Source organism: Canis aureus, chromosome 1 (assembly GCF_053574225.1).
Source record: "Canis aureus isolate CA01 chromosome 1, VMU_Caureus_v.1.0, whole genome shotgun sequence".
NCBI classification, from domain to species: Eukaryota; Metazoa; Chordata; class Mammalia; order Carnivora; family Canidae; genus Canis; species Canis aureus.
The window spans coordinates 62,326,755-62,353,295 of NC_135611.1; the positions used below are offsets into that span (position 1 = coordinate 62,326,755).

At 35.9% G+C, this 26,541-nt stretch overlaps 2 protein-coding genes across 8 annotated transcripts in view; one reads left to right on the forward strand and one right to left on the reverse strand.

The window, feature by feature from the left end:
* Positions 1–7,664, forward strand: part of HSF2 (heat shock transcription factor 2) — a 40,842-nt gene extending 33,178 nt beyond the window's left edge. For 3 of the 7 annotated variants that reach the window (XM_077901577.1, XM_077901587.1, XM_077901602.1), the window contains 3 exons: positions 1,312–1,427; positions 4,128–4,198; positions 7,409–7,664. In XM_077901577.1, the coding sequence (XP_077757703.1) occupies positions 1,312–1,316 (5 nt within the window). In that variant the 3' untranslated portion in view covers positions 1,317–1,427; positions 4,128–4,198; positions 7,409–7,664. Of the gene's footprint in view, positions 1–1,221; positions 1,428–4,127; positions 4,199–7,186 lie in introns of all 7 variants that reach the window. The other 4 variants (XM_077901570.1, XM_077901562.1, XM_077901572.1 and 1 more) reach the window with 4 other exon arrangements.
* SERINC1 (serine incorporator 1) overlaps positions 4,105–26,541 on the reverse strand; it is a 31,997-nt gene continuing 9,560 nt past the window's right edge. The window contains exons 2-10 of the mRNA XM_077901616.1: positions 21,066–21,227; positions 17,573–17,742; positions 11,280–11,359; positions 10,901–11,038; positions 9,196–9,365; positions 8,996–9,086; positions 7,636–7,780; positions 7,303–7,533; positions 4,105–5,702 (exon numbers count right to left, since the gene is read on the reverse strand). Coding sequence (XP_077757742.1) covers positions 5,567–5,702; positions 7,303–7,533; positions 7,636–7,780; positions 8,996–9,086; positions 9,196–9,365; positions 10,901–11,038; positions 11,280–11,359; positions 17,573–17,742; positions 21,066–21,227 — 1,323 coding nt within the window. The 3' untranslated portion in view covers positions 4,105–5,566. The remainder of the gene's footprint in view (positions 5,703–7,302; positions 7,534–7,635; positions 7,781–8,995; positions 9,087–9,195; positions 9,366–10,900; positions 11,039–11,279; positions 11,360–17,572; positions 17,743–21,065; positions 21,228–26,541) is intronic.

The window sequence follows — 26,541 nt, forward strand, 5'->3', positions numbered from 1 at the left end:
TCTGTTGTCCATTGAGTCATACCAAGAAATTTGTGCCCCATCTCAAGAGATAGACTGTGTGTATTACAACAAGGAAGGAATATAAGGTCTCTAAACTTAATGTGTTTTAAAGTTCTGTGTTAAAAGTTATACTCGCTTGCTTTCTATATTTCTAATAAAGAACCAAGAGAAGTATGCCTCTCATTGTCCCAAATGAGGTAAGAACATTATCACTGGATGCCACCCAAAGGCCTGTGATTTTTGCCCCTAGAGAGAGAAACAGTTAAGTCACTTTCTCCTTTTGGACCAGTTGTTCAAGAGGCTTACAGAGGCTTAATGCAAGGCGGGCACCTCTTTTATCAAGTTGAATTCCACCTTCAGGCACAAGGGTGGAAGCAGTGCAATTTATATTTGAATACAAATTAAAATAGGGCCTTCCTCTTGGCCATATTCCGTCTCTTAATATCTTGGAATTTCTCTTACTATGATGTAGAAATTCAAAGTAAAGCCTAGCACAGAGAAATAGGAAACCCTTCCTTAGCAGATCTTTAAAACATTGGACTCTGACCGTGGCATCTTGGTGAACTAATTCAAGTCCCCAGAGGTTTCTGCATAAGCTATAGAGATCACTTTCCTGGAGGTTGTTAAGGTCTGTACAAGAATTTAGAGCTGAGAGGAGAAATAACTTTAGAGATGTTCTTATTCCCTTCTCTTCTTCAGTGTGGAATGATAAAATTTCTTCTCCTTGGGGATATTTTGGAGCTTTAAAAGTATTCTAAAAATCTTGCAAAACTTCATACTTTGTAGTACTTTTTAAGTTTAAAAAATTAAAAATTTTCATCTTTAGTTGGAAGTTATATTTTTAAATGCTAATATTAACACCATCCTAAATTTGTTACTGTTTAAAAATACAATTATGTGCTGTTTAAATGTATCTAGAGGAATCTGTAAATACCATAGTGATTTGATATCCATTCATCATCCATTCCACTTCTCCCAAAGAATTTTATCTTGATTTTATTACGTGTCAAAGTCCTACATTGAAGATAGTGTCACACTTCTCAACAACTAAATTTGAAATTATTTCCTATAACAGTAAGATTCTAAGCATTACGGAAGTTTGTCTCCAATTATATACAATTCACTAAAGCAGTCTAATTATCCAAGGCATTTTCTCTGTCATGCAGTTAGATTTATTTCCACCTTTGTAAACAAGGTGGCTGTGTAATTGAATTCTGACAGATAAATCAGAAGTGATGTACAGAACTTCCAGATCTGGTCTGTGAAAACCTCCCCTCTGCAATCCTCCTTGCTCTTTCACCCCTTCACTAGCTTGATGCAGAGGAGTATGTGGCTTCTGAGTATTCATTCAAGAAGAAATTTGGCTTCCTGAATCACAGCTTAGAAGAGAGCCACCCATCAATCTTGGACACCATTGTAGACTTCAGGTGAGTAGGGCACAAAAACTATTATGTTCTGTCTTTGGATTTTTTTTTTTTTTTGGTTGGTCAGTGTTCACTAATAAAAGATTCAAATTTTGGTAAACATAAGTAAGATGTTATCAGAAATACATTTTTTAGTGAGAAGGTCTTGATGGGAGTTTTCCCCCCATTTTTTTTGTATCTGAGGGTGAAGATTATCAGTGTAAAAGCATCAATTTCATTCCTTTTTGTTTCCATAGGCGTAGAACTCTTGAAAACATGATGGAAGGAATTTTGTCACAGCAGTATCCCTCAGTCCTTTGAACTCCTTCAGAATTATATACCAGAACTATTATTTTATGATTTAGTAGCTGGGGATTTATAATTAGATCATCATTCAAAACAAAAAAATACCTGAATTGCAAAAAGATTTTTCCCCCCTTTCATTCTTTCTCACCAATACACAAAATTTTATATATTGAGTGTTCGAGATTTTATCCAGATTGGTAAGATTCAGAATGCAGCTTTGTTAAATGTGAAAAGTAACTGTTAAGAGGGATGATGCCTTGATGTCCTTAAGGCATCTTTTCAGGCAGATCCAACCTCAGGAAGGAGTTAACAAGGAAATTGAAGATTGGAAACTGATTTCTCTAAAAACTCTTGTTTACCAAAGGAAGTCTCTGTAGTGTCTGGAAAACAAGTACCACAGTATGAAGACTGAGTAGCCAGCCCTCCTCCCCACCCCATCTTCATCCCCTTTATAACTTACTTTCGCTTAAGGGGGTATAAGTATCACCATCAGAAATGGTGTAGGACAAAAGCTGAATGTTCTTAAGGTGCGTCACTATGTTTTCATAGGGATGATATACTCAGCTGACCAGAGGCTTAAGTGTGAAAACAGTCTGTAGACTGGGAAAATGACAAAATGATATTTCATTGTGGACATACGTAGGATGTTTAAGAATTAGAGCCTAAATGTTCAAGGACACATGAAATATCTTTTGAGAATTGGTTGCTTATTAGGCCATAAAGCAAATCACATTTCATGCAATTGGTGTCAGACTAAAGTACAAATAAGCTAGGCTTTAGTTTGTAGTGCTGCCATGGTATTTTGATAGAGTGATCTTCATTTGGGTTTACTGCTTTTCCCATTATTAACAGGAGTTAATGGGTTTGGGGTAAGAAAGACCACAGGGGTGAAGTGCCATTTTCAACATTTATCAAAGTATCCTATTGGTTATTTTTCTGGAGAAACCTAATACACTTCACTAAAAAAAGGAACAAAAGTGTCCTCTTTATCTTACATCTTAGAACACAGAAAAATCAAGTATGTACAAGAATGGAGCATCTGCCCAGTAAACGGGGATGCTTTCAGAGGTGTTACGGGGGCAGTCCAAGTTTAACATAAAGGAACTATAACACTGTGAAAACTGAAGCATGTAAAGTCTTTGAAAAATTGAAACTAATCAAAATTAACCATTTTTGATCTTCAAAAGACTGTTCAGATGGTAAGACCAGGATACAGACTAGGACAAAGTTTGCAAACCACCTATCTGATAAAGGATGAGTAACTCTCAAAACTCAACAAATTATAATAAAAAAACCATCCAACTAGAAAATAGCCAGAAGGCATGAACAGACATTTTACTGAGGACATACAGATGGCAAATAAGCACATGAAAAGATAGTAAACATCATCAGCCATTTGGGAAAGGCAAATTAAAACCAGAGAGATGATATTCCTATCAGAATGGCTAAAGTAAGTAGTGACACCAAATGCTGGCAAGGATGCAAAGAAACTGAGTTGTTTGTGCAACGATGGTGTGAACATTGGAAGATGGCAGTTTCTGTAAAACTGCTCAGCCCATCCACAAGGATTCTTCTCTTCATCCCTGGTTCCAAAGAACCACTGATCTCCATTCCTTGAAAGCATATAATCAATGAAATTATACTTCTGTGTAACCTTTTGGGATTGGCTTTTTAAAATCCAATTTCATACTTCCCTGGAGAGCCAGTCAGGTTGGTTTGTGTACGAAACAGTTCATTCCGGTTTTATTGTTTAGTAGTAGTCCATGATAGAGATGTACTACTATGTGTTTAAACATTCACCAGTTGAAGGACTTTGGGGTTTACAGTTTGGACTATTGCAAAAAAAGCAAGGAACCATCATTCATATATACGCTTTTGTGTGAACCTAAGATTTTACTGAGTAAATAAGTTTTACATTGTCTTGCCTATAGTATTGGAGATATACCATTTTAAATGAATTATTAAAGTACACTAAATGGTAACTCAGCTGAAATGGCACTTTGTTACTTTTTTGGGGCGGGGCGGGGGGGAGGCGGTAAGGGACTTTTTATACTGTCACATGTCAGCATCCATTTGCAACTTAGGAAAAAAAAAAGCCTACAGGACACAGCAGATGTAGAATATTTATCAAATGAATTAAAAGTAGTCTCCAAACTAAACTGGCCCATTTACTAAAGGTTCTTCAAAGAACATCACTTTTAATTACGTGAGATTCCAACTTCAAGGGTTATTTACAGAGGCCCAAAAGGACCTTTAAAACGATTCAGTTTTTCAGGACACAAAATGGACAGCTTAACCTTCTTGTTTCAGGTTCTTTTGTATACAGGAAAAAAAGTAGGTCTGAGTATTATAGCTACCTAAATTTGAGTTGCTAAAGAATTAATATACCACACACTTTCTCTGAATTCATTTATTTAGAGATAGAACACAGCCATTCAAAATGATGGAATACAATATCAACACACAGAGAATAAAGTTGGGGAATTATGGTGAGTTGTTATATATTTCATTTACATTAATAAATACCCTTAAAAGAAGCAAATGTAGATTTTAAGATCCATTAAGACACTAATAACATGTACAAGTAACTAAGTTTCTAAGTTAACTGTCATACTGATTGATTTTTCAGATTGTAAGACTATAATTAAACTATATATTTCAATTAGATGGCAGCAAAGACAAAAGCATTTTAAACATCATCTCAACTGTATAATGTACTATAAGCAGTTTATATTCTGTAGCATTCCATCCATCATTCTCCTGGCCTCAGTTTATGGGTAGATGCCAAGCTGGACACCAGCAAATCACCTAACAAATTATCCACCACTAATAAGGTGTAAAATCTATTGAATGCCAAAAAAAATGCCAGCTACTTTGGGAAAATTTGGGATTTCCCAGCTTGGCCACTGATTAACTATCTGAGCTTCTTGAGCTTCAGTACCTTCATTTTTAAAATGAAGGACTGGATAAGATTTTATCTAAGTATCTCCTGAGGCTTGGTATATTGCAGTTCTGTCCTGTCCTGTCAAAAGTTTACCACCTTTGATTTTCAAAATGAACTTTCAAAGCGATTTTCAACAACTGACTTCTAACCCATGATTATCTTTTTCAAAAGCTTGGTCTAAATCCTTCAAAGTTCCTAACATCTCCACTGAACCTATATTTTTGCATGTGTTTAAGTGACCAAAAACAAAGTTGGTATGTTGCTGTGAAAGGCCATGCCTACCCAGGGAAGATTATGATTTATGATCTAACTTTAACCCACTATCATGATCTTTCTGTGAAGCCTGTGTCTCAATTCCCATAATTTACACTGTCCATCAAACACTCCCTACCTATACAACTTCCTTATCTTCACATCAAGGGAAAAACCTGAAAAGATTTTTCAGACTGGCATATGAGCAACTTGTTTATACATTCTACAACAGCCATGTACTTTGCCATCTCTTGTAGGGCAAGGCATCAAATATTTCAAAAGGCAGCTATACATTTCCTTTTATACTTTCTAAAACAGCTTAGGTACTAGCACAATTTAAAAGTCAAACTGTCAAGCAGTTTTGTTTTTACTCAGTTTCATAGGCACAGAGCTAAGGATAAACCTAACAATGTCCATTTTTCCTAAGTCACCACCAGACTCTTACTAAATCTCTCCTTTTGTAATTCATTCTAACACACGTATCAATGTGCTTGGCAAGAATACAATGAATAAAATGGCAAGCGATAAAATCTAGTTCATGCCAGAACACTGGAGAAGTTACATGGGAAGCACACATACACAACTTTACAAAAGTTGGGAATACTGTTAATCTCAAACAAGCAATGATCAAAGTGGGACTTTCATGCCAGAAGTCCTGTTCTCAATCAAAATCACGATTTGTAAGGACAAGTGGTGCCACTAGTGTCCAAACATATAACACAATGCCGATCCAACTAGAAGAGATTTTCACCCAGACTGCTGTCCACTGACTTTTCATCTCACGAGAAGGCTCATACCTAAAATTTAAGAAAAAAGGGGAAGCGGTTATCAGCCATCACACATAGCTTTACTTCAAATGTGTTCTTCGTATACAATTTTTGATAAGAGACAGCTGCTGGGCTAATCTGTTGCCCTGCCTGCTATACTACTTTAATAGCTAATGTGAAGGTAAATATCAATTAAAGGAATAAAGGAAATCAGCTTCCGAATTAGTTCTTTTACTAATACAAGGTCTTTACGTACAGGTCCCCACTTTCCGAAAGTTTGTATTAGGCCATTTTACTTTTACAAAAAAACCTACATAAAGTGTAAACAGCTTTTCTCTTAAAAGTAAAATTTCTCGTGTTTCTTTCATGTAGCAAAAAAAGGTACTAAACTGTAGATCTTTCATAAAAATGAATTCGTATAATACAAGGATTAAGAAAGTAGGGGGGAACCTGTATTTCTGGCTTAGTAGTTCTGAGCAGAGAAATGGAGTGTGGATAAGAGTATTGTTATAAAAGACTTATCAATCCTGCCTCGTGAAAAAGTATAATCTGTTCAAAGTGTATATGGGAACCACTCTCCCACCTTCAGCCTTTTCAGATTTAAGAGATTGGGATGGAAATACATGCCCAATTTATCTGGTTTTTGTGCAAATGAAAAATACCAAAAATATTTTTCATTTAAAAAAGATTTTGTTTTTCAGTAATCTCTGAAGCATGGGGCTCAAACTCACAACCCTGAGGATCAGTCGCATGCTTCTCTGACTGAGCCAGCCAGGGGCCCCCAATCTAAAGTCTTAACGTTTACTATTATCTGACAGTCAAAGCTGTGAATTACTGAGGACTACACGGATTCTTTATCACTTAATAGGCTGCAGTGTAGGGATTTTAAAAAATACATGCCAGTAAAGTCTCTCAAAATGAAGAATACTCTTTTACCTACATCTTTTTTCTACATTTTTAACTAAATCTTTTATCTACATTTTTTTCTGGTATTCAAAGTCTTCTTACAAATTAAGGATATTCTGCATTAAAAATGATTAAAAACAGAACTGTCCAAACCATATAGTTCTATTTGAATCTTAAATTGAATTTATCCATAATCATTTTGACAAAATTAGAAATTTTTGAAAACAAAATATATAAACTACCTTCCTATTACTATAGATTTATAGATTGTGAAGTGATAAAAAAAAGCATAAATTACAGCTATGAAGAGTTCTAAGGATCCAATCTTAGAGTAGCCATTTATCTTTATCTACATTAATGTATTTCCACCTCAATTCTGAAAACTTAAGTGCTTTTAACAACAGTTTGAACAAAAGGAAAGATTACAGTGTCAAAAAAAATAAAAACATTGTGTTGGATCAACTATCAACATGATAATTCTATTTCTATATGTTAATTTCATGAAGCTTTCTATTTTAATTTCTTCAAGATTGGGAAGTATTTCACTATTAACGCCAAAGCAAGGAAGTAAAAGTACGTTTCTCATACTGATCTCATTATTCATGTAGATGTAAATTTTGAAATACCCTGGAGGAGAAAAAGTACTTCCTACCACATGTTTTGCAATGGAATCATGAAAAACATCAAAATTTCCACATGTGGAGTTTTCATGAAATATAATTACCTGTACCAGTTGGTAAGGGTCATCATGATATAAAGTGAAGCCAAGAAAAGCATGAAGTGAAAGAAGGAGTAACTATAAGTAACACCATCCCTTTCATTATCTACAGCTCGGTGAACATCATCTCCATCCTCCAGTGACCCATCACTTCTGGCTCCACCATCTTCTATTAATGTTGATTCATCACTGGTTAGAGTCAATTTATTAACCTGACTGTTGTTTGAAGTGCGGATGCTGCATGAAAGTTAAGGAAGAGAGAAGGAAAAAGGGTATTTTTAAAAAAATGATTTTTATACGAATGGCTAAGATTTCTTGTTAATCCACAATTTTTCTTACCTTGAATAAAACACACACAATAAAAAGAGGATCAGTCCTATAATTCCTTGAGCATGCCACCACTGGACGGACTGCCCCTCCTTTGGGATAGTGCTTGTTGTATTGTACCCAATTATGCTTAGTAGACTTGGGTTGCAATTAGTTTCTGTAATGTAAATTAAGGTCAAATTAAAATGTCAGAATAGTATAAAAAGTAATTTATTTTTCAGGGCCTAGTTACATTTCTTTAAAACGCTTTATGTCCTTGCATATTCAAAAAATTTTCCTGGAAAATGGTACAAGTGCAAGAAAAAAATACTTGGAGATAAGTATTTGTTAATGATGAGACCTTTGAAATACTATAGTGCTGATTTTACAGAAATGCCCAGAAAAACCAAGTAATTTCATTTTTTTTTAAAGATTTTATTTATTCATGAGAGACAGAGAGAGAGAGAGAGAGGCAGAGACACAGGCAGAGGGAGAAGCAGACTCCACGCAGGGAGCCTGATGTGGGACTCGATCCCGGGTCTCCAGTATCAAGCCCTGGACCAAAGGCAGGCGCTAAACCGCTGAGCCACCCAGGGATCCCCCAAGTAATTTCATTTTAAACCTCAAGTGAAAACGAGGGTATTAAACATAGGTGAAATTTAGATGAGCTCTCCTAAGTATAATAAAATTCAGGGCAGCCCGGGTGGCTCAGTGATTTAGCGCCACCTTCAGTCTTATAATTTTGTTAGTGAAATAAACAAAATGAAAACGCCACCTTCAGTCTTATAATTTTGTTAGTGAAATAAACAAAATGAAAACATACACAGTGATAAATCAAACATAAAAACGGTATTATTTCCATACTGTTTATTCCTCTAGAGGCTTTTCTTTTTTGAAAGACGGATTTATTTTAGAAAAAGGGAGGAAAAGTGAGAACAAGAGAGTGTGCCTCCCCAGCCCCACCTCCCCAGAGAGGGGGGAGAGAATTTCAAGCAACTCCCTGCTGAGTGATCAGGGGAATTAATCTCAGGATCCATGAAATCATGACATGAACTGAAATCAAGAGTCAGACACTTAATCCACTGAGCCACCCAGGTGCCCCTAGAGGCTTTTTAAAATATCTTAATTTCACAAAATGACCATCTTTGAAAAAAAAAAAAAAAAAAGTTGCAGAATTCACTAAAAATAAACAAACCCGGGGATCCCTGGATGGCTCTGAGGCTTAGTGGCCTTTGGCCCAGGGCGTGACCCCAGAGTCCAGGCATCGAGTCCCACATTGGCTCCCTGCATGGAGTCTGCTTCTCCCTCTGCCTGTGTCTCTCATGAATGAATAAAAATCTTAAAAAAAAAAAAAATAAATAAAAATAAATAAACCCAAGCAAACAAAACATACCTGGTTCATTGGTCATAGCAGACCATGTCAAGTACATTGTGTAGACTGTGATTACTGAGGACTGTAACAAACCAGACCTGGGTTGTGATTCCTACAAAGAAAATTTAAGCAAGACAAATAAATATTCTGACATCATTAAAAATTTAGGAAAACTTAGAAAAATGGAAACTTCATAAAAACTAATGACATAAAGATCATACTTGGATTTTTGGCAGTATAGACATTACAGAAGCACCAAGGCATAGGAGCATGTTGACACTGATGAATGCTTTATTTTCTGAACAACTGGCTGGATGAGTATAGTAAATGAAGAATAGGACAATAGCAACTAAAGACAGCAGGTAATTCAGAGCTGTAGCTGATAACAATGCTGTGAAAGAAATAATTGGACAATTAGAATTTAGGCTCATTTTCAAAACAATCATTTTATTCAAAATGTATTTTAAGCAACTAACATTGTCAGCATTATGCAGGCTATAAAACCAGGAAGAATATTATTTCTGAAGTTTATCATAGATTTTATAGTCTTCACACAGAGCTCACTCACTAGACTTTCAAGGACAATAAGTAATATATTAAATAATATCTCTTACAGACATTCACATACATTAACCATAATTTTCAAAATACAGAAAAAGAAGAGGAAAATTGAATGCTAAGCCCACAAAATGATGCTTTTCCCTATTAACTAATTATTTTTTACTTTTTTAAATGTAGGGCTCCATGCCTAGTGTGGAACCCAACTCAGAGCTTGAACTCATGACCCTGAGATCAAGAGTCCATTGCTTAACCAAACCACCCAGGTGCCCCTTAACTACCTTTAAGAAGTTTTCATTATGTAACAGTAAGTCATTATTATTTAATGAGACAAACCAAGTTTCTTCTATGTAAATTAAAACATATACAATGTATTTTTGTGCTAATGTGTGATCTGTATACAGGTGGTTTATGTAGATATGCCTGAAGGGATTCACCCAACAAATTAATTGAACACCTACAAAGTTCTAAGCACTGGTGGTACAGCAGGGAACAAATGCATTAGATTTGCATTAAAGAGTGAGGTGTTGTATAAAAGTGAATTTTCCAAATTACTGAAGCTTATTTCTCTGAATAATAAACTCTCTTAGCTGAAACTCAGAACATTTCACGTAAGAATTCAGACTGACGGCTTTTGAAAGAAATCAGAAAAAATCTAATCAATACTGAGTCCATGTATCTACAAGGCAACTACTATGTGAAACTGAGCAGCAGCTATGCACCTTAACTAGGGTCTTCATCATAGTTCTGTTCGCACAAGTACAGACTACTATGCACTTAACCTGGTTCTCTTCCCTCCTTTTCATCACCTGCGGTAAGCAAATGAATTCGATCCTTATTTTGCTATAACCAGAAGATTCAAGCTCATAATTACAAGTAAAATATTTGTCACACTTACACAAGAATTCCCCTTGGGTGTTACTGATACACAAAAAGGCATCTTCCTACTTACATAAAATAAAATGTTCGACTTGCTTTTTATATTTTTCTGCATGCTGATGTTTATGAATTATGCCATTGTTTATTTCTAGCAGTCCTAGTCCCTTTAATATTTTTAAGCTGCTGTAGAATAGAACAATTAGGCTGTTAAAAGTACCTCCTGTCGGCAGTAGCCTTTGTGCTACATCTAGTTTAGCAGTTCAAGGTATTTTGGATTATATCCTAGCTCTTGAGTATGATGTCCTTGATTCCCCAGAAGCTCTCTCAGCAAGTTGCTGACAGAATGTGATACAATGCCACTCACAAACTTGTAAACACTTCTTCACAAAAATTTGTCCTAAAAATCCTGATTTCCCTAAAGGCTACATACATGCTCTCACCTTCAAAGTTCATCTATCTTGAGGATTCTCTGTAAGACAAAAGGCTTACCTGCATACCAGCATCTTGAGTTCCCTTCTTCCATTTTTTCAACCCACGATTCATTCCATGAATGGGCAAAATCAATAAGTAAGACTAGCTGTATGAGGATGAAGCAAAAGGCACCTGCCATGCCTACATAAAACCACACTGAAAGAAAAAAACACACATACAAATGAGTGGCTGGTTCACTTTTTGTTATTTCGTCTTCATAATGACAATACACAAAGGGGGGAAAATAATATTTTACACAATTGCCTTGATTTTGCCAACTGGAAAAAAAAAAACAAAACACCAAAAAAACAAAACAAGTGGTGTTACAGTTCCAGGCAACAGTTATGTCAGTTTCTTTATAAAACATCAACATCACACAAGAAAAAAGATTTATTACCAGTTGTAAAAGTTCCTTCTGGAATGAAGAAAGCCCCAATAATAATCGCAATTGCTGTGGCAAATTTAAAGAACCAAAATCTAAAAGAAATAGAGATACATTTTACTAATAAATATTCACTCAGTAAATAGTTTCATGTATGAAATCTTTTAAGAGCATCTGAAAAAATAGCTAGAGTTTACATGACTGTTTAGGACAATGTTAAGAAAGATAACTCATGAGAAAATGAGAATATTCTATATTCATGATTTTATTTTATTTTATTTTTAAAGATTTATTTATTTATTCATGATAGAGAGAGAGAGAGGCAGAGACATAGGCAGAGGAAGAAGCAGGCTCCATGGGTCTCCAGGATCGCGCCCTGGGCCAAAGGCAGGTGCTAAACTGCTGAGCCACCCAGGGGATCCCCTATATTCATGATTTTAAAAAATTAATCAGGTATGATGCTAAATGAAATAAGTCAGAAACACAAATACCTTAGGATTTCACTCATATGTGGAGTTTAACAAAGAAAACAAATGAAGAGGAAAAGATAAACAAAAAAACCTCCCAGACTTTAAATACAGAGAACTAGTAGATGCCAGAAGGGAGGTGGGTGAAATCGGTAAGAGATTAAGAGGACACATATCTTGATGAATGCTGAAAAATACATAGAATTGTTGAATCATTAAACTCTGATAGTAACAAAAAAACTGGCTTTTAGGACATCAGCATCTTGATGTTGTAAAAGTCCCTATTTTTGTTCCCTGTTTTTAACAACTACTTAGGCATCCATCCATCAATAGAAGTGCCTCTGTGGAGTTGTGAGATCCAGAAACATTTGCCAAGAAACCCAAAAGGAATTTTCAGCACCTGTGTATTTCATAATAGGCAGGTGGACTTTGGCCTGCAGAACCAATGAACTTCCCGAACCCCTCCCAGCTTTTCCCAGTTGGGGAAAAGCTTGAGTGCTGATGCTGGCAAATACCCATGACTGAGAAACACTTTATAAAAGTCTAGCCTTCTGGGGGAAGATTCCAGAATGGCATGTGCATGTGTTGGGAGCAAGGAGCGTGGGGTTGGGGTGGAGAGATGAGTTTGGTGCAGAGAGGGGAAGAGAAACTTTGCCAGCACTGCCCCTGCACCATGGCAATACAGTATGAACGTTATCTGGCGGCAGCCTCTCCCATGGAGAAAAATGAGAGCTTTGAGTGACAGCTACCCCAACTCTGTGGGACAATTCTGGAGAAACCCATTTTTGTCCAGAAGCACCCAGATTACTGAAGCAGGACCTCCGTGACTAAAGAGAGAGAGGACATGAAGAAAGCAGATAGGAATATCAAAAAGCACTACAGGAACAGTTTCTGCCAACTACATTCAGGACTTCAGCAGGAAATACACTCACATATCTCTGGGACATTCTCAGCTAAGGATCTGTTGCTGGCTGTGTGGGACGCCAAACACTGGGAGTATATTAAAGCCACAGCTCCCACTCTGCTGCCAGCTACTTGTGTGTGCTCCAGAGTGTCGCAACAAGAGCCAATGCAGGCACGAGAGTGCTCTGAGGAAAACATGGTGTGTGGCAAGGGAAAAACTGTAGACTTGAGCTGTAGTGGTACCTTCTGGGAAACAAAAAAGACTTTCTAGTGGCCAGCAAGGTGAGTTGTAAGAACCAGACAAGTCATAAAAACTTAAGATTTCTTCCACAAAGGGGAGCAAGAAATGTGAAGTGTGTAAATACAAGGTCAGAGAGAACCCCAGATACATAAACAGAATTAAGAAGAGTATACCCCATCTGAAGGCAACCAGTAAAGACTTGAGATATCTGCTATCTCAAGCAGCAACACAAAACTACATGGAACATTAAAAAAAAAAAAAAAGCATTCCATCACCAAAAGATAATAATCCAACAACTGAGCTCAAAGGCATGGAATCTTGCAACCTATTGGCTAAAGAACCAAAATAGCTGCTTTAAGGAGACTCAATGAGCTAGCAGAAAACACAAAAAAGAAAAAATCAGGAAAATAAATACGTGAACAAAATGAGAAATTTAGCAGAGCCAGAAATCATAAAAAAAGAACCAAATTTTGGAGCCAAAGAATCTGATGAAAGAAATAAAAAATGCAAGAGAACACTTGCAGGAGGGTAGATCAAATGTAGGACAGAGTAGGTGACCTAGAGAACTTAAATTTTGAAATAACCAGATAAAAGTGAGCAGAGGAAAAAAGAATGAAAAACAACAAAGAAAGCCCATTTGATCCATGGTATCTAAACATTGGAATAATTAGCATTCCAGAGAGGGGAGGAGACAAATACTGGGGCAAAGTTAATTTAAAGAAGTAAGAGAATTTCCCAAGCATGGGAAATACACATCCAAGTTCACAACTCTAAGACGCAAGATGGGTGGAAGATAAAGAGAAGATCCTAAAAGCAGCCAGAGAGAAAAAGGATTGTAATCTACTAAGGATCTCCCACTAAAATATAAGTGGATTTCTCAGCAGAAATGCTATAGGCTAGGAGAGAGGGGAATGAAACCTTCCAAGTTTTGAAAGAAAAAAACTGCCAGCCAAGAATACTCTATCCATCCAGAGTCATCCTTCAGATACGAAAGAGAAATAAAGACTTTCCCAGATAAATAAAAGCTGAGTTCACCACCCCAGACCTACCTTGCACAAAATGGTGAAAGTTCAAGCTCAAATGAAAGATGCTGATTAGTGACATGAAAACATACAGAGTATGTAACAAACTGATGAAGATAAATACACAGTAAGATTACAGAAACTAATTCTATAATATGACATGTTAACATTTACCTATAAAGGTTAATGAGAAGTGTTCAACTATTCAGTACTATGTTAATATACAATATAAAAAAGGTAAACTATGACATAAAACATACAAAAGGGGAGGAGTAAATAGGTAGGGCTTTTGTATACAACTGAAGTAGCTCTCAGCATAAAATAGACCTTTTTATCTAAAAGATGTTTATGGAAGCCTCACAGTAACCACAAAGCAAAAACCTAGATTCACAAAAGATAAAGGGAAACAAAGCATACCACCAGAGAACACCAATGTAATTACAAAAGCAGGCAGAAATGAAGGGAAAAGAAACAATGGAAATACAAAACAACCAGAAAGCAATGAATACGGTAACATTATGAAGGCCTTACATATCAATAATTACCCTAAGTGTGTCTGTACTAAAGTTACCAATCAAAAGGCATGGTGTGGCTAGATGGATTAAAAACCAAGACCCAACTATATGCCGCACAGAAGACTCACTTCAGGCTCAAAGTGCAGGGATAGTAAAGGATATCCCATGCAATTGGAAAGCAAAAGAAAGTAGGGGAAGCATACCTATACCAAACAAAATAAACTTTAAGACAAAAAAGGTAACACAAGAGACAAACGTGGCCGTTATATAATGATAATGGGGCCAACTCAATTCTCCACAAAGATACAACCACCCTAAGTATATATATGCCCAACACCGGAACACTTACATACATCAAGCAAATTCTAACAGTTTTTTTTTTTTTTTTTTTTTTAAGATTTTATTATTCATGAGAGAGAGAGAGAGGCAGAGACACAGGCAGAAGGAGAAGCAGGCTCCACGCTGGGGGCCTGACGTGGGACTTGATCCTAGTTCTCTAGGATCAGGCCCTGGACTGGAGGTGGCGCTAAACCACTAGGCCACCGGGGCTGCCCAAATACTAACAGATTTTAAGGGAGAAATGGACAATACTAGTAGTAGACTTCAGTACCCCACACTTTCAGCAATGGATAAACCCTCCAGACCGAAAATCAACACAGAAATGCTGAATTTGAACCATGTGTTAGGCCAAATGGACCTAACACATTTATAGACCATTTCAACCAACATCAACAGAATACACATTCTTCTTGAGTGTACATGGAACATTCTCCAGTATGAACAGATCCTATGATAAGACCCAAAAAAGTCTTCAAATTTAAGACTGAAATCATACCAAGTATTTTTTCCAGCTACAACAGAATGAAACTAGAAACTGCAAAAGCAGTTCCTCGAGGAAGTATATAGTGACAAATGCATGTATTAAGAAAACAGTAAGACCTTTAACAACCTTACCAATATAAATAACTTAAGGACTTGAAAAAAGAAGGTCAAAGCAGAAGCAGGGAAATAACAAAAATCAGAGTGGAAATAAACGTGATACAGAACAGTAAAAAATAGAAAAGATCAATGAAACTAAGAGAGTATTTCAAAAAGATGAAACCAACAAATCTTCAGCTAGACTAAGAAAAAAGAATACTCCAAATCAGAAACGAGAGGAAACATTAAAACTGATAACTATGGAAATGCATACGTTCATAAGAAACTCCTATAAAGAATTATATACCAACAAATTGGATACCCAAAAGATATAAATTCTTAAAAAACATACAACCTATCAAGACTAAATCAAGAAGAAACAGAAAATCCAATTAAAAAATGGGCAGAGAAACTCATATATTTTTCCAAAGACATCCAAATGGCCAAAGTATATGAAAAGGTGCTCAATATCACTAATCATCTGGGAAATATAAATCAAAGCTATTATGAAATATCATCTCACGCTTGTTAGAATAAAATGGCTATCATTAAGAAGAAATAAGTGTTGACAAGGACATGGTGAGGAAAGGGAACACTTGTGCACTGTTGGTGGGAATGTAAACTAGTTCAGCCACTATGAAAAACAGTATAGTTTCCTTAAAAGATTAAGAGAAACTGCCATCTGATCCAGCAATTCCACTTCTACTTATATATCTAAAGGAAATGAAAACCAGACACCAGAAAGATATCTCTCTCCCATGTTTACTGCAGCATTATTCACAATAGGCAAGATATGAAAACAACCCAAATGTCTGTCAATGAATGAAGAAACCATAGTATTGATACACAACTGATTATTAGCCACGAGAAAGAAATCCGGCCACTGGCAAGGACACACAACTACGAAGGCACTGTGCTGAGCTAAGCCAGAGAGAAAGACAAATACCACAGGATCTTTCACTCATATGTGAAATCTGAAAAAAACTGAACCTGTAAAAATTGAGAATAGAATGGTTACCAGAATATAGGGTATGTGGGGGGAATTGGGAGATGTCATTAAAGAGAACAAACTTGCAACCAATAAGTAAGTCCTGGAGATCTAATGCACAGCACCGTGGTTACGGGCAGCAAAACTGAATTAGACTTCCATGTTGCTAACTGTTTTCTCACCAGAAAGAAATAACTGTGTGACATGACTGAGGTGTTGGCAAACTCTACAACGGTAATCATACTGCAATAAACAAATGAAATCAACACTTTGTATATGCTAAATCTACAATGTTATGTCAATTTTATCTCAAAAAGAAAACATGTAAGAAGATGGTTGTAAGAGTGCCATGTGCATGCTACTTTGATTAGAATATTATCTCAGGGAATTGTTGTCATAGTCTTCTGTGATGCACTCTGAGAAGGGTTTAAAAACATTTAATATAGTTGTAGAAGCACAAACCAATGACTACAAGGACAAAATACATCAACCTGTCACAGTACATTTTTTCACTAATATTTGTATTTCACTTATTCATTCTTCCTGTATTTGGTAGCATAATGTTAATAAATAAGTGACAGCAGATGCTCAAAAACAATTTTTAAAAAATTTATGAGGAGAAAAGAACAGATAAAATTCAAAATATTCAAATTAAGTACCAGAATAGAGGCTCTCCATTAAAGGAGATTAATTAAAGGGACCCTGAAGTTTCTTTCTAGATTGTCTAGTTACAACCAGCCATAACCAAGTTCAGTTTCATGTAGTAAGACTGGTCTACCAAGAGCTAAGGAGGAGGAGGAATGAGTTCCTCATTATTAACATATCCTCTTAAAAAAAATTTTTTTTTTGAGAGAGAGAGCACAAGCAGGAGGGAACAGAGGGAGAGAAAATCTCAAGCCGACTCCACATGGAGTTCAGAGCCTGACTCGAGGCTAAATCTCATGACCCTGAGATCACGACATGAGCTGAAACCAAGAGTTTGATATTCAACTGGCTGTGGCCCCCAGGTGCCCTGGTAGATCCTCTTTTTCAGATGAAACTATAAAACATCATGCACCAGAGATTATACCAATAAATAACCCAAGGCTACTACTTAGTATTTCTAAAATCTGATATTCTCAGTAAAGATATTTTTATCTGTTCATTCATGAATAACAAAAGAATTGTGCAAACTGTTTAAATTAAGTCTCTTTCGACAGACTCAAAATTACTTAGAAAAGCCTCCCCAGACTTCTGTATTACTCAAAGACGTACCCATTATGCACTGCAGCTCTTGGATCACTGCTGCTCTTCACTTTGATCATTAGCAGAGAAAGGAGAAGATAGAACATAGCCAAGCCAAAGCACAGACGGTATACAGCTTTATAGCCAACCAGAATATTACACGGAACGATGCCTTTTTCATTTTCACAAAATCCAGGAATCTAGAAAACAAAGAGTTTATGATGTAGAATTTTTTCAATAAAAATGAAAGTTCTATGTAATCAATAGTTTTAAGGTTCAGAAAACAAATTTCCTTTACAGTTAATGCTGAATATGTAATCGAGGTATGTCCAGAACTTTTTTTTTTATTTTAAAGATTTTGTGAGAGAAAGAAAGAGATCAAGAGAACACAAGCAGAGGGAGGGGCAGACGGAGAGGGAGAAGAGACTCCCTTCTGAGCAGGAAGCCTGACGTGGGGCTCAATCCCAGGACCTATCGTGACCTGAGCCAAAGGCAAACGCTTACCTGGTTTAACTGACCAAGCCACCCAGGCAACCCTGGAACATTTTCATCAGATAGATGCTTAACTCTCTTTGCATTTTATGTAAGCCCAAGATAAACTGTAAATGCTGATCCAAAACTGGATGTTTATCCTGACTTGTAGATTTATTCTAAATTTTCTAAAATTTGCATTCTCCTGTGATATGCTGACTTACCTGTACTAGAGAAATACAATCAATAAAAGCTTAAGGAATTATAAAGTCAGTTTCTAAATAATGAAAAAAACAATGAAGGCTTCTCAAAGCCAAGGTGACCTAAATACATTTTGAGTTTGGTCTCTTAGTCTACAAGTGTTATTTCTTTTTTTCTTTTCTCTAAGATTTTATTTATTTATGAGAGACACAAGGAGAGGGAGTAGCCATGCCCTGAGCCAAAGACATGCTCAACTACTGAGCACCCAGGTGTCCCTACAAGTATTATTTCTGATAATGAATAGATTTGGATTAACAAATAGCTGACACTGATTTTATTTTTTAACTTAGAATTCTGAGAGTGATAGCCATTACAAAAGAATCAGAACACAAACACAAATAAAATAATTAAAAAAATCGTGACATAAATGGGGTAGTCCTCAGAACTACATACACTACTCTTATGTATGAGAATGAATTATTTCCTCTAGAAAATGTTAAAGCAAACCAATATGCCAAAATATAACTGTTAATCTGCGCCTTTAAAAATAAGAACTTAAAATTATATTTAAGCTAATGGGAAGCCACGAAATTTCCTTTTGCTAGTTCCTACAGTCTGTAAGCTCTTTCCTGGTCTCACTTAAACCTCATCTTTCCAACCCAGTTTAAGCCCTTTGGAATATATACTTACCTATAATCACTTGCAACATGTACTCAAGTAGGCACCCTTAATTATCCCGCTCCCTTATATGAGAGCAGGATACCACCTGGCAAATTCCCATTATTAAATTAATTCAACCACCTACAGTAGTCAGGTTAAGCTAGTTCAGTAACAACCCCCAAATGTCAGTGGCTTAAACAACACAGGTATAGTTCTTGCTCTTGCCCATGTATGTAACTGGTCTTGGTAGTCACTTCAGCAGGAGTTCAGACTGTTGGAGAAGCCACTGGTTCAAATGATGTACATGTTGTGACAGATAAAAAAGGAAATCAATAAGTACAGGCTGATATGTTTTCTTAAATTCACAACTCACTGGTCAGTACTAGAGACATGGCCCTACATATCACAAGCACTCTAGGAAATGCAAATCTTTGATGACCTTCAGAAAGCAAAGCAGCAGAAATATTTGGTGATGAGAATTAACATCCACCAACTAAACTATTTATAACCAAAGTCAACTGGATCCATGACGAAACCATATAAATGTCTTTTGCTTACGCCCAGGACTCAAGTACCCAGGCCATCCACATCTACTATGTACAATGCTAGTTACTTTCACAATCATAATAATCTCATTTCCCAAATTTTCATCATCTTTCCTTACTGCTATGCAAACCTAAGCAGACACTCACTATGCTTTAAAACTGCCATACTCTCTCAGCCTCAAATTTTCTATAGTCACTCATCTTGTTTGGTGGAAAGCCAACTTCTATACCTTCTCTTGATCACTTTCTTCCTCTCTCCCTCATACAGACTGAAGCTCATATCTTCAACTCCTCTCAAAATACAAATTTTTACAAAATACAAATCATTAAATCTCATCCTAAAAAACCCTTTTAGGATTTGCAATATTGCAGACCTCAGCTGTCCTCTCAGACCTCCATTTTTGCTATAAAACTCCTCAAATTAGCAGTTAATAACTAAAATGGATAAATTTTCTCAGGGCACCTGGGTGGCTCAGTGACTGAGAATCTGCCTTTGGCTGAGGTCATGATCCTGGGGTCCTGGGATCGAGTCCCACATCAGGCTCCCTATGGGAGCCTGCTTCTCCCTCTGCCTGTGTCTCTACCTGTGTCTCTCATGAACAAATAATACAATCTTAAAAAAAAATTCCTCATGGCTATATGATTCTTCTCCTATTTCTGGTCCCAGCACTCTGAAGATGTACTGGCAGTCAAATACTTTCTTCCTAAGGTCTGCATAACAGGGCATTCCCTTGTTTCATTGTTTTTTCCTTGTTTCCTATAAAAGTTTCCCTTTTCTCTACCAACCCCTTTTAGTAAGAGCTTTTGTCAAAGTTAGAGTCCGGCTTGCTTTGAATGGTCTTCTTCAGCATATGCTGCCATGATTTCAAACTTTCACCTCCAGATCCAAAACACCTCTAGCTAGGATCTCTTTTTTGTGACATTCTGTGTTTTCTACTTCTTGTTGGATACACACAAAAACACACTCACTCTCACATGTACGTAATGCAGTATCTCTAAGTCAATGTTTTACAAACTAAATTATATTTTCCTCATCTTTTATAACCTGATTTCCTAAAATAAAATAAAAAAACCACTATTTTTCTTTTTCTAGGTTAACAGTAAGTTTCCTCCTAGTTGTCTAGAATCAGAACCTGGGTATTATGTAGGATTCTATCACTGACAATATTTAAATCCAGTTTTAGTTAATTCTACATCCAGAAAAGCTATTGCTAGCCTTCTATACAGTTCTTGATCACATGATTAAAAGAGACTCCAAAATTAACTGCTTGACTTCTAATTATCAGATCAGTCTTCCTAAAGCATACACTCAACAAGTTCTTTATCCTCATCTTGCTTCCTACTTTCAACCTCTGCATATAAAAGTTCTACTCATTCTTAGAATGTCCCTTTTTCCCTAAGTCCCACTGAGTTCTGACATTTAACTGATTAGACTTATTTCTCATTACCACAGACCATTTTCTGTACCACATTCACAGAACTTCAGCTTATACATATTTTATATTCTTTCCTAAAAAACTATAAAGATTACTAAACTTAGAATTACATATTATCTTACTTTGTGGATTACAGTTTCTAAAACTCAACAGTTTTATGCATACTAATTATACAGGTTCAGTTAATCGATTAAAAAAAAAAAAACTAACCTTATTCAGCTGTTCTTCCATTCCTGGTATTAACATTACACAAGCTACACATACTCCAACAAGCAGGAAAAGTGCATAGATCAATCTAGTCACAGTAGAGTTGTTTCCACTTGGACAGCATCGACATAGCAAACATGGGGCACTGCCACATAAACATGGTATCTGAGGAGAAAGAATATTAAAAATCTGTAGAGTTTAAAATGATACAGTGAAAATTTGTTTCATCCACTCAAAAAAAGAGAAAGGACTGAAGTTAAATTACCAAGGAACAAAATGTATTCGGTTTACATATAATTATTCACAAACTATAAAACTTATTAATTTCCATATAAAGGACCAAAGTCCAACATAAAAGTGCTTGATCTCTACATTAAAATAAATCAAATCAGTTAAAACAACAAAGAAAAAAAATCACCAGCAGCAAAGAGTTCACCTAAAACAAAACAGAATATTCATGATTACAAGCCCATCACCCACCTCCTGTCCTTTAACTCCCAGTTATCATAGTGGTAAATTCACAAAATTCTGAGAATTCTCAAATACCCTAGAAGAGAAAAGGAAGGAAATGGGCATCCCTATCTTCTTCCTTTTTTGAATTGGTGGTAGTGAAAACTCCAGCTAGATAACTTTCTCCAGTGGAACTCCACACTAAACTACTAGTATGTACCTGGGGAACAGGATACTTCCCTCAACAGGAGAGTTGAACATTGATAAGCACATTTGCCACTATTTCAGAAAGGCAAAGCGTTAAGTGTTCTCACAAGTACGGACCATCACCTAGGCTGAACGCCACCACACCGTCAGACTTCAGAAAAATTGAACAGACTAGGATATTCCAGCCTTTTAGCTATAGCTCTGGGGAGAAAGTCTCAGAAACCAAGGGAAGGGAATATTGCAGAAGTCAAACACACTACAGCAAGCAGCATAATGCAGAAACAAAGCTGTTTATATCAAGCTTAAACAAGACAGAAATAAGTCACAGCAACTATGCAAACATACTCTAGCAAAAAATATATAAGCACATCCCTCAGGGGAAGGAAAAAACTAGGGTGACAGAGAGACAATTGAAGAATCCAGTCTGAAACAAAATATAACTCAGTAAGAAAAGGAAATTCTGTACAAGTGCAAATCAAAGAGTTCAAGATGAAATGGGAAAATAAGATGAGCAGAGAAAGTCAAACTTTAAAAAAAATTTTTTTTAGAAAGTCAAACTTAAAGAATAATTATCGAGAAACAAAATTGACAACTGAAAAAAAAATTACAGAAAAAAAGCTTGAGATAATTTCTATGAACGTAGGTCAAGAGAGATGCAGTTAATACTGAGGACACATATCCTACTGCCCTAACCAATGGAAAAAATTAAAGCAATAGTTTTTCAGACAATTAACAAGAGGTGATTGCAGGACAGTAATTTCTGATAGAGGAAACAATGTGAGCAACATGACTGACTCCTCTTTCTGCCTGGGAGAGCTTCCGAGTGCAGGCAGAGGCCAGCAGTACCTGAATTAAGGAGATAAGAAGTAGGAGCTGGAACAGAGTTGGATGCTGAGAGAAATAAAGGTAGCTAGAGTTTAAAGACAGAATCCTGGAGAGGAGAAAGTGACAGAGTAAGCTCTGGAAATCTGCAGAGGTGTCAGCTTGAGTCTTCAGCAAAGCAGTGATCAGTGCATGCATTTGAATAAATTACCCAACAAGAGGTAAGAGTTGGTATTCCCACCAGCCATAGTGGAAACACCTTGGAATCCAGGAGACATTGAGCTATAGGCAATTACTTAGAAAAAAAATGAGTCATAAAACTAAAGGCTGCTCCAGTCTCACTCAACAAAGCCAAAGGAAACACTGAAAAGATCAAATTTTCTTCAAGTAACTCACCTATGCCCAAGAATATTTTCTTTTTAAATACAAGTACATCCAGCATCCCTCTAGGTAAAATTTACAATGTCTGACATCTAATAAAGAATTGATAGGTATACAAAAAGGCAGGAAAATACAACCTTTAATGGGAAAAACCAATAAAAAAATCAACCTGATAATAACACAAATGACTAAATTGTAATAACATAAAGTTTTATTTTAACTATATTTCATAAGCTCAAGGAGACAAAAAAAATCAGCACATTAAGAAGGAGATGTAGAAGATAACTTAAAAGATCTCTATCAAATCTAAAAAAAAAACCAAATACAGTCACTGAACCAAAAATACTAAGACTACAAAAAGGGTTAATAAACCCAAAGATAAAGCAAATGAGACAAAAATGCTAGGACAGAAATGAACAGAACATCAGCGTAGACCACTTCAAACAGCCTAATGGAAGTGAAATTGGAGTTCTCAGAGAGGAGATGAGACAGAAGAGTTCATCTCAGGAAATAATTGTCTAAATATCCCCCAATTTAATCAAGATTATAAATTCACAGATCCAAGCAGCTCAATGAAATTCTAGCAAAATACACATGATGGAAACCACACCAACTTATAATCAAACTACTTAAAAACAACCATGAACAGAAAAATATTTAAAAAGCAGGCAGAAAAATTAAGGCATTTAATATAAAAAGATAAATATCCATTAACAATTTAAAAACTGCAAGCCAAAAATAATTACTGAAAAAAAACCATAAATGAAAAAGTTTTATTCTGTCTCTTTCAAAAATTAATGTAAAGGGACACCCCAGTGGCTCAGTTGGTGATATCAAGTCATGATATCAGGGTCCTGGGATCAAGCCCCACAACAGATTCCCTGCTCAGTGGGGAGTCTCCTTCTCCCTCTCCCCCAAGTTGTTATCTAACAAATAAAATCTTAAAAAAATTAATGTAAAATATAAACATTCTCAGATATAGAAAGGACAAGAATCTAAAACTAGCAGACCTACACTACCAGAAATGTTGAAGGAAATCCTTCAAGCTAAAAGATGATACCAGGTAGTTCATCAATACACATACAAGAAAACTCGATCTACACAAAAGAAAAAACGTTATTTTCTTATAGAAAGAAAATTCTTTAAAGGATAATTATCCTTTTATTTTTTGTTTTTATTTTTTTATAAAGATTTTATTTATTTATTTATGAGACACACAGAGAAAGAGAGGCAGAGACACAGGCAGAGGGAGAAGCAGGCTCCATGCAGGGAGCCCGACGGTGGGACTTGATCCCAGGACTCCAGGATCACACCCTGGGCCAAAGGCAGGCGCTAAACCACGGAGCCACCCAGGGATTCTGATAATTATCCTTTTAAAGCAAAAATGATAGCAACACATTGTAGGAGGTTGTAACAAAGGCAGAAAAAATATATGATGATTGCAAATAGTATGCAAGAAACATTCAAGTATATTTTACTGTAAGGTTCTTAAACTGTAAATAAGTGGTACGACTGGACATGAGGTCAGATTATAAACAATTAAAAATGAATACTATAAACCCTAAAGTAACCTCTGAAAAACTCAAGACAAAGAAGTATAGCTAGTAAGCCATGGAAATAAAACAGAACACTAAGAAATGGCCAATTAATGAAAAACAAGGCAAAAAAAGCTACAGAAAGGGGAAAACAGGACAAATAAAAAACAGATGGTTGACTTAATAAGCCCAAACATAACCAATTATCACACTAAGTGTAAATGGCATAAAATTCCCAATGAAAAGGCAAAGACCATCACAGATAAAATACTGAGGTCCAACCCTCTTCTATGAGAAACCTAATTAAATATAAAAACGCCAAAAGGTTAAAAACGAAAGAAATAAAAATAAACACCATGCTACAGCAGCACCAGATAAAATAGATTTTAGAGCAAACAATCCTACCAGGGTTGATAAGAAGGGACACTTCAGAATGAAAAGGGGACATAAACAGAGATATGGGATATTAATGGAAAACCTACAGTCCTAAATGTTTCTACATTTAATAAATGAATTTCAAAATACACCGAAAAAAATAAAACTGAAAAGAATGACAAGTTCACATTTATATTCTCTCATATGGCAAAACAAAAATCGGCATATAGCAACCTTGTACAATATTATCAAGTAGTTGTGCCTAACATATTTAGGGAATATTCAATCTAACTAGAGGAGTGCACAAGTTGTTTTCCAGAGCGCACAGAACCATGCACTTGACCAAAATAGAACATATTCGTGGCCATAAACTAAATCTCAAATTGCAATAAACATATAACAGAAAAGATATCTGGAAACTAAGTAACACACTTCTAATTAATCCAGAGAGAAAAGATATCAAAAGGAAATGGAATGAAATTAACACACTACATTTGTGAACACACTGAAAATTAATTTACAGTACTTAATGACTACATTAGACAAAAAAATTCAAAACAATCTGAGCTTCTACATTAAAAAAAAATCAAATTAGCAAATTAAAACCAAAGTAGAATTAAGAAAATAGTAACGAAAACAAATCAAGGCAGTTAAAAGCAGAACGAGAAAATCAGTGAAACCAGTTTTAAAAGACCATTACAACTAATAAACTTAGACTCATCAGGATATTAAAAAATAAAAGAACAAGAGTAAACACGCACAAATCATGAATCATGGAAATGTGAAGAGACACAAATACAGACACTAAAAGCATTAAAAAACTAAGGGGAACATATGAACAATTTTATTTATTAGCTTAGAAAGTCTATGAAAAACCTACACTGCCAGAAATTATTCAATTAAAAAAATCTGACATAGGAGCCTGGCTGATGCAGCCAGTACAGCATCTGACTCAATCTTGGGCTTGTGAGTTCAAGCCCCATGTTGGGTGTACACATGTAACAATAAAATCTAAAACAAAACAAAACAAAACAAAAACCAAACCCTAACCAAACCAAAACAAAGTACACACACACACACACACTTAAAAATTAAATTTGTAGTTAAAAACCTTCGAGGCATAGACGGTTTCACCAGTGAGTTATATTAAGCATTTAAGGGATGAATTATGAATTCTACACAAACTATTCTAGAAAACTAAAGAGGCAAAACACTTCACAACTCTTTTCTAGCCAGAATTACTTTGACGCTAAAGCCAAAGACTTATTAAAGAACAGACCAGTATCCTTCATGAACATAAATCCTTAATATCTTGCCAATTCAAAATCAACAATATAAAAAGGATATGAAGACTTCTAATACCTGTTTCCCCGTGCAGGAAGCATGGAAGTCACCACTCCGTCCTAACTAGTAAAAAGCTGAACAGAGTGAAAAATCAAGAACTTTTAGGATCCATAAGAGCGATTAGGATATAGGATAAACCACTGCCCTCAAGATTGGAGACAGATAGGCAAATATAAGGAGTTATGGCTTACCAGAGCAGAGATTCACAAATGGAAATGAATTTAGGAACCAATGCCCAGGTAGGACAAACTGTTAACCAAAGAACTGTAGAAATTCCCTCATGCTTCCTGCAGCAGAGGGGAAATGGAACTGTTTTAAAACATACCCAAAACACTGTTCTTTACAATGCCTACGCTAAGGAGAAA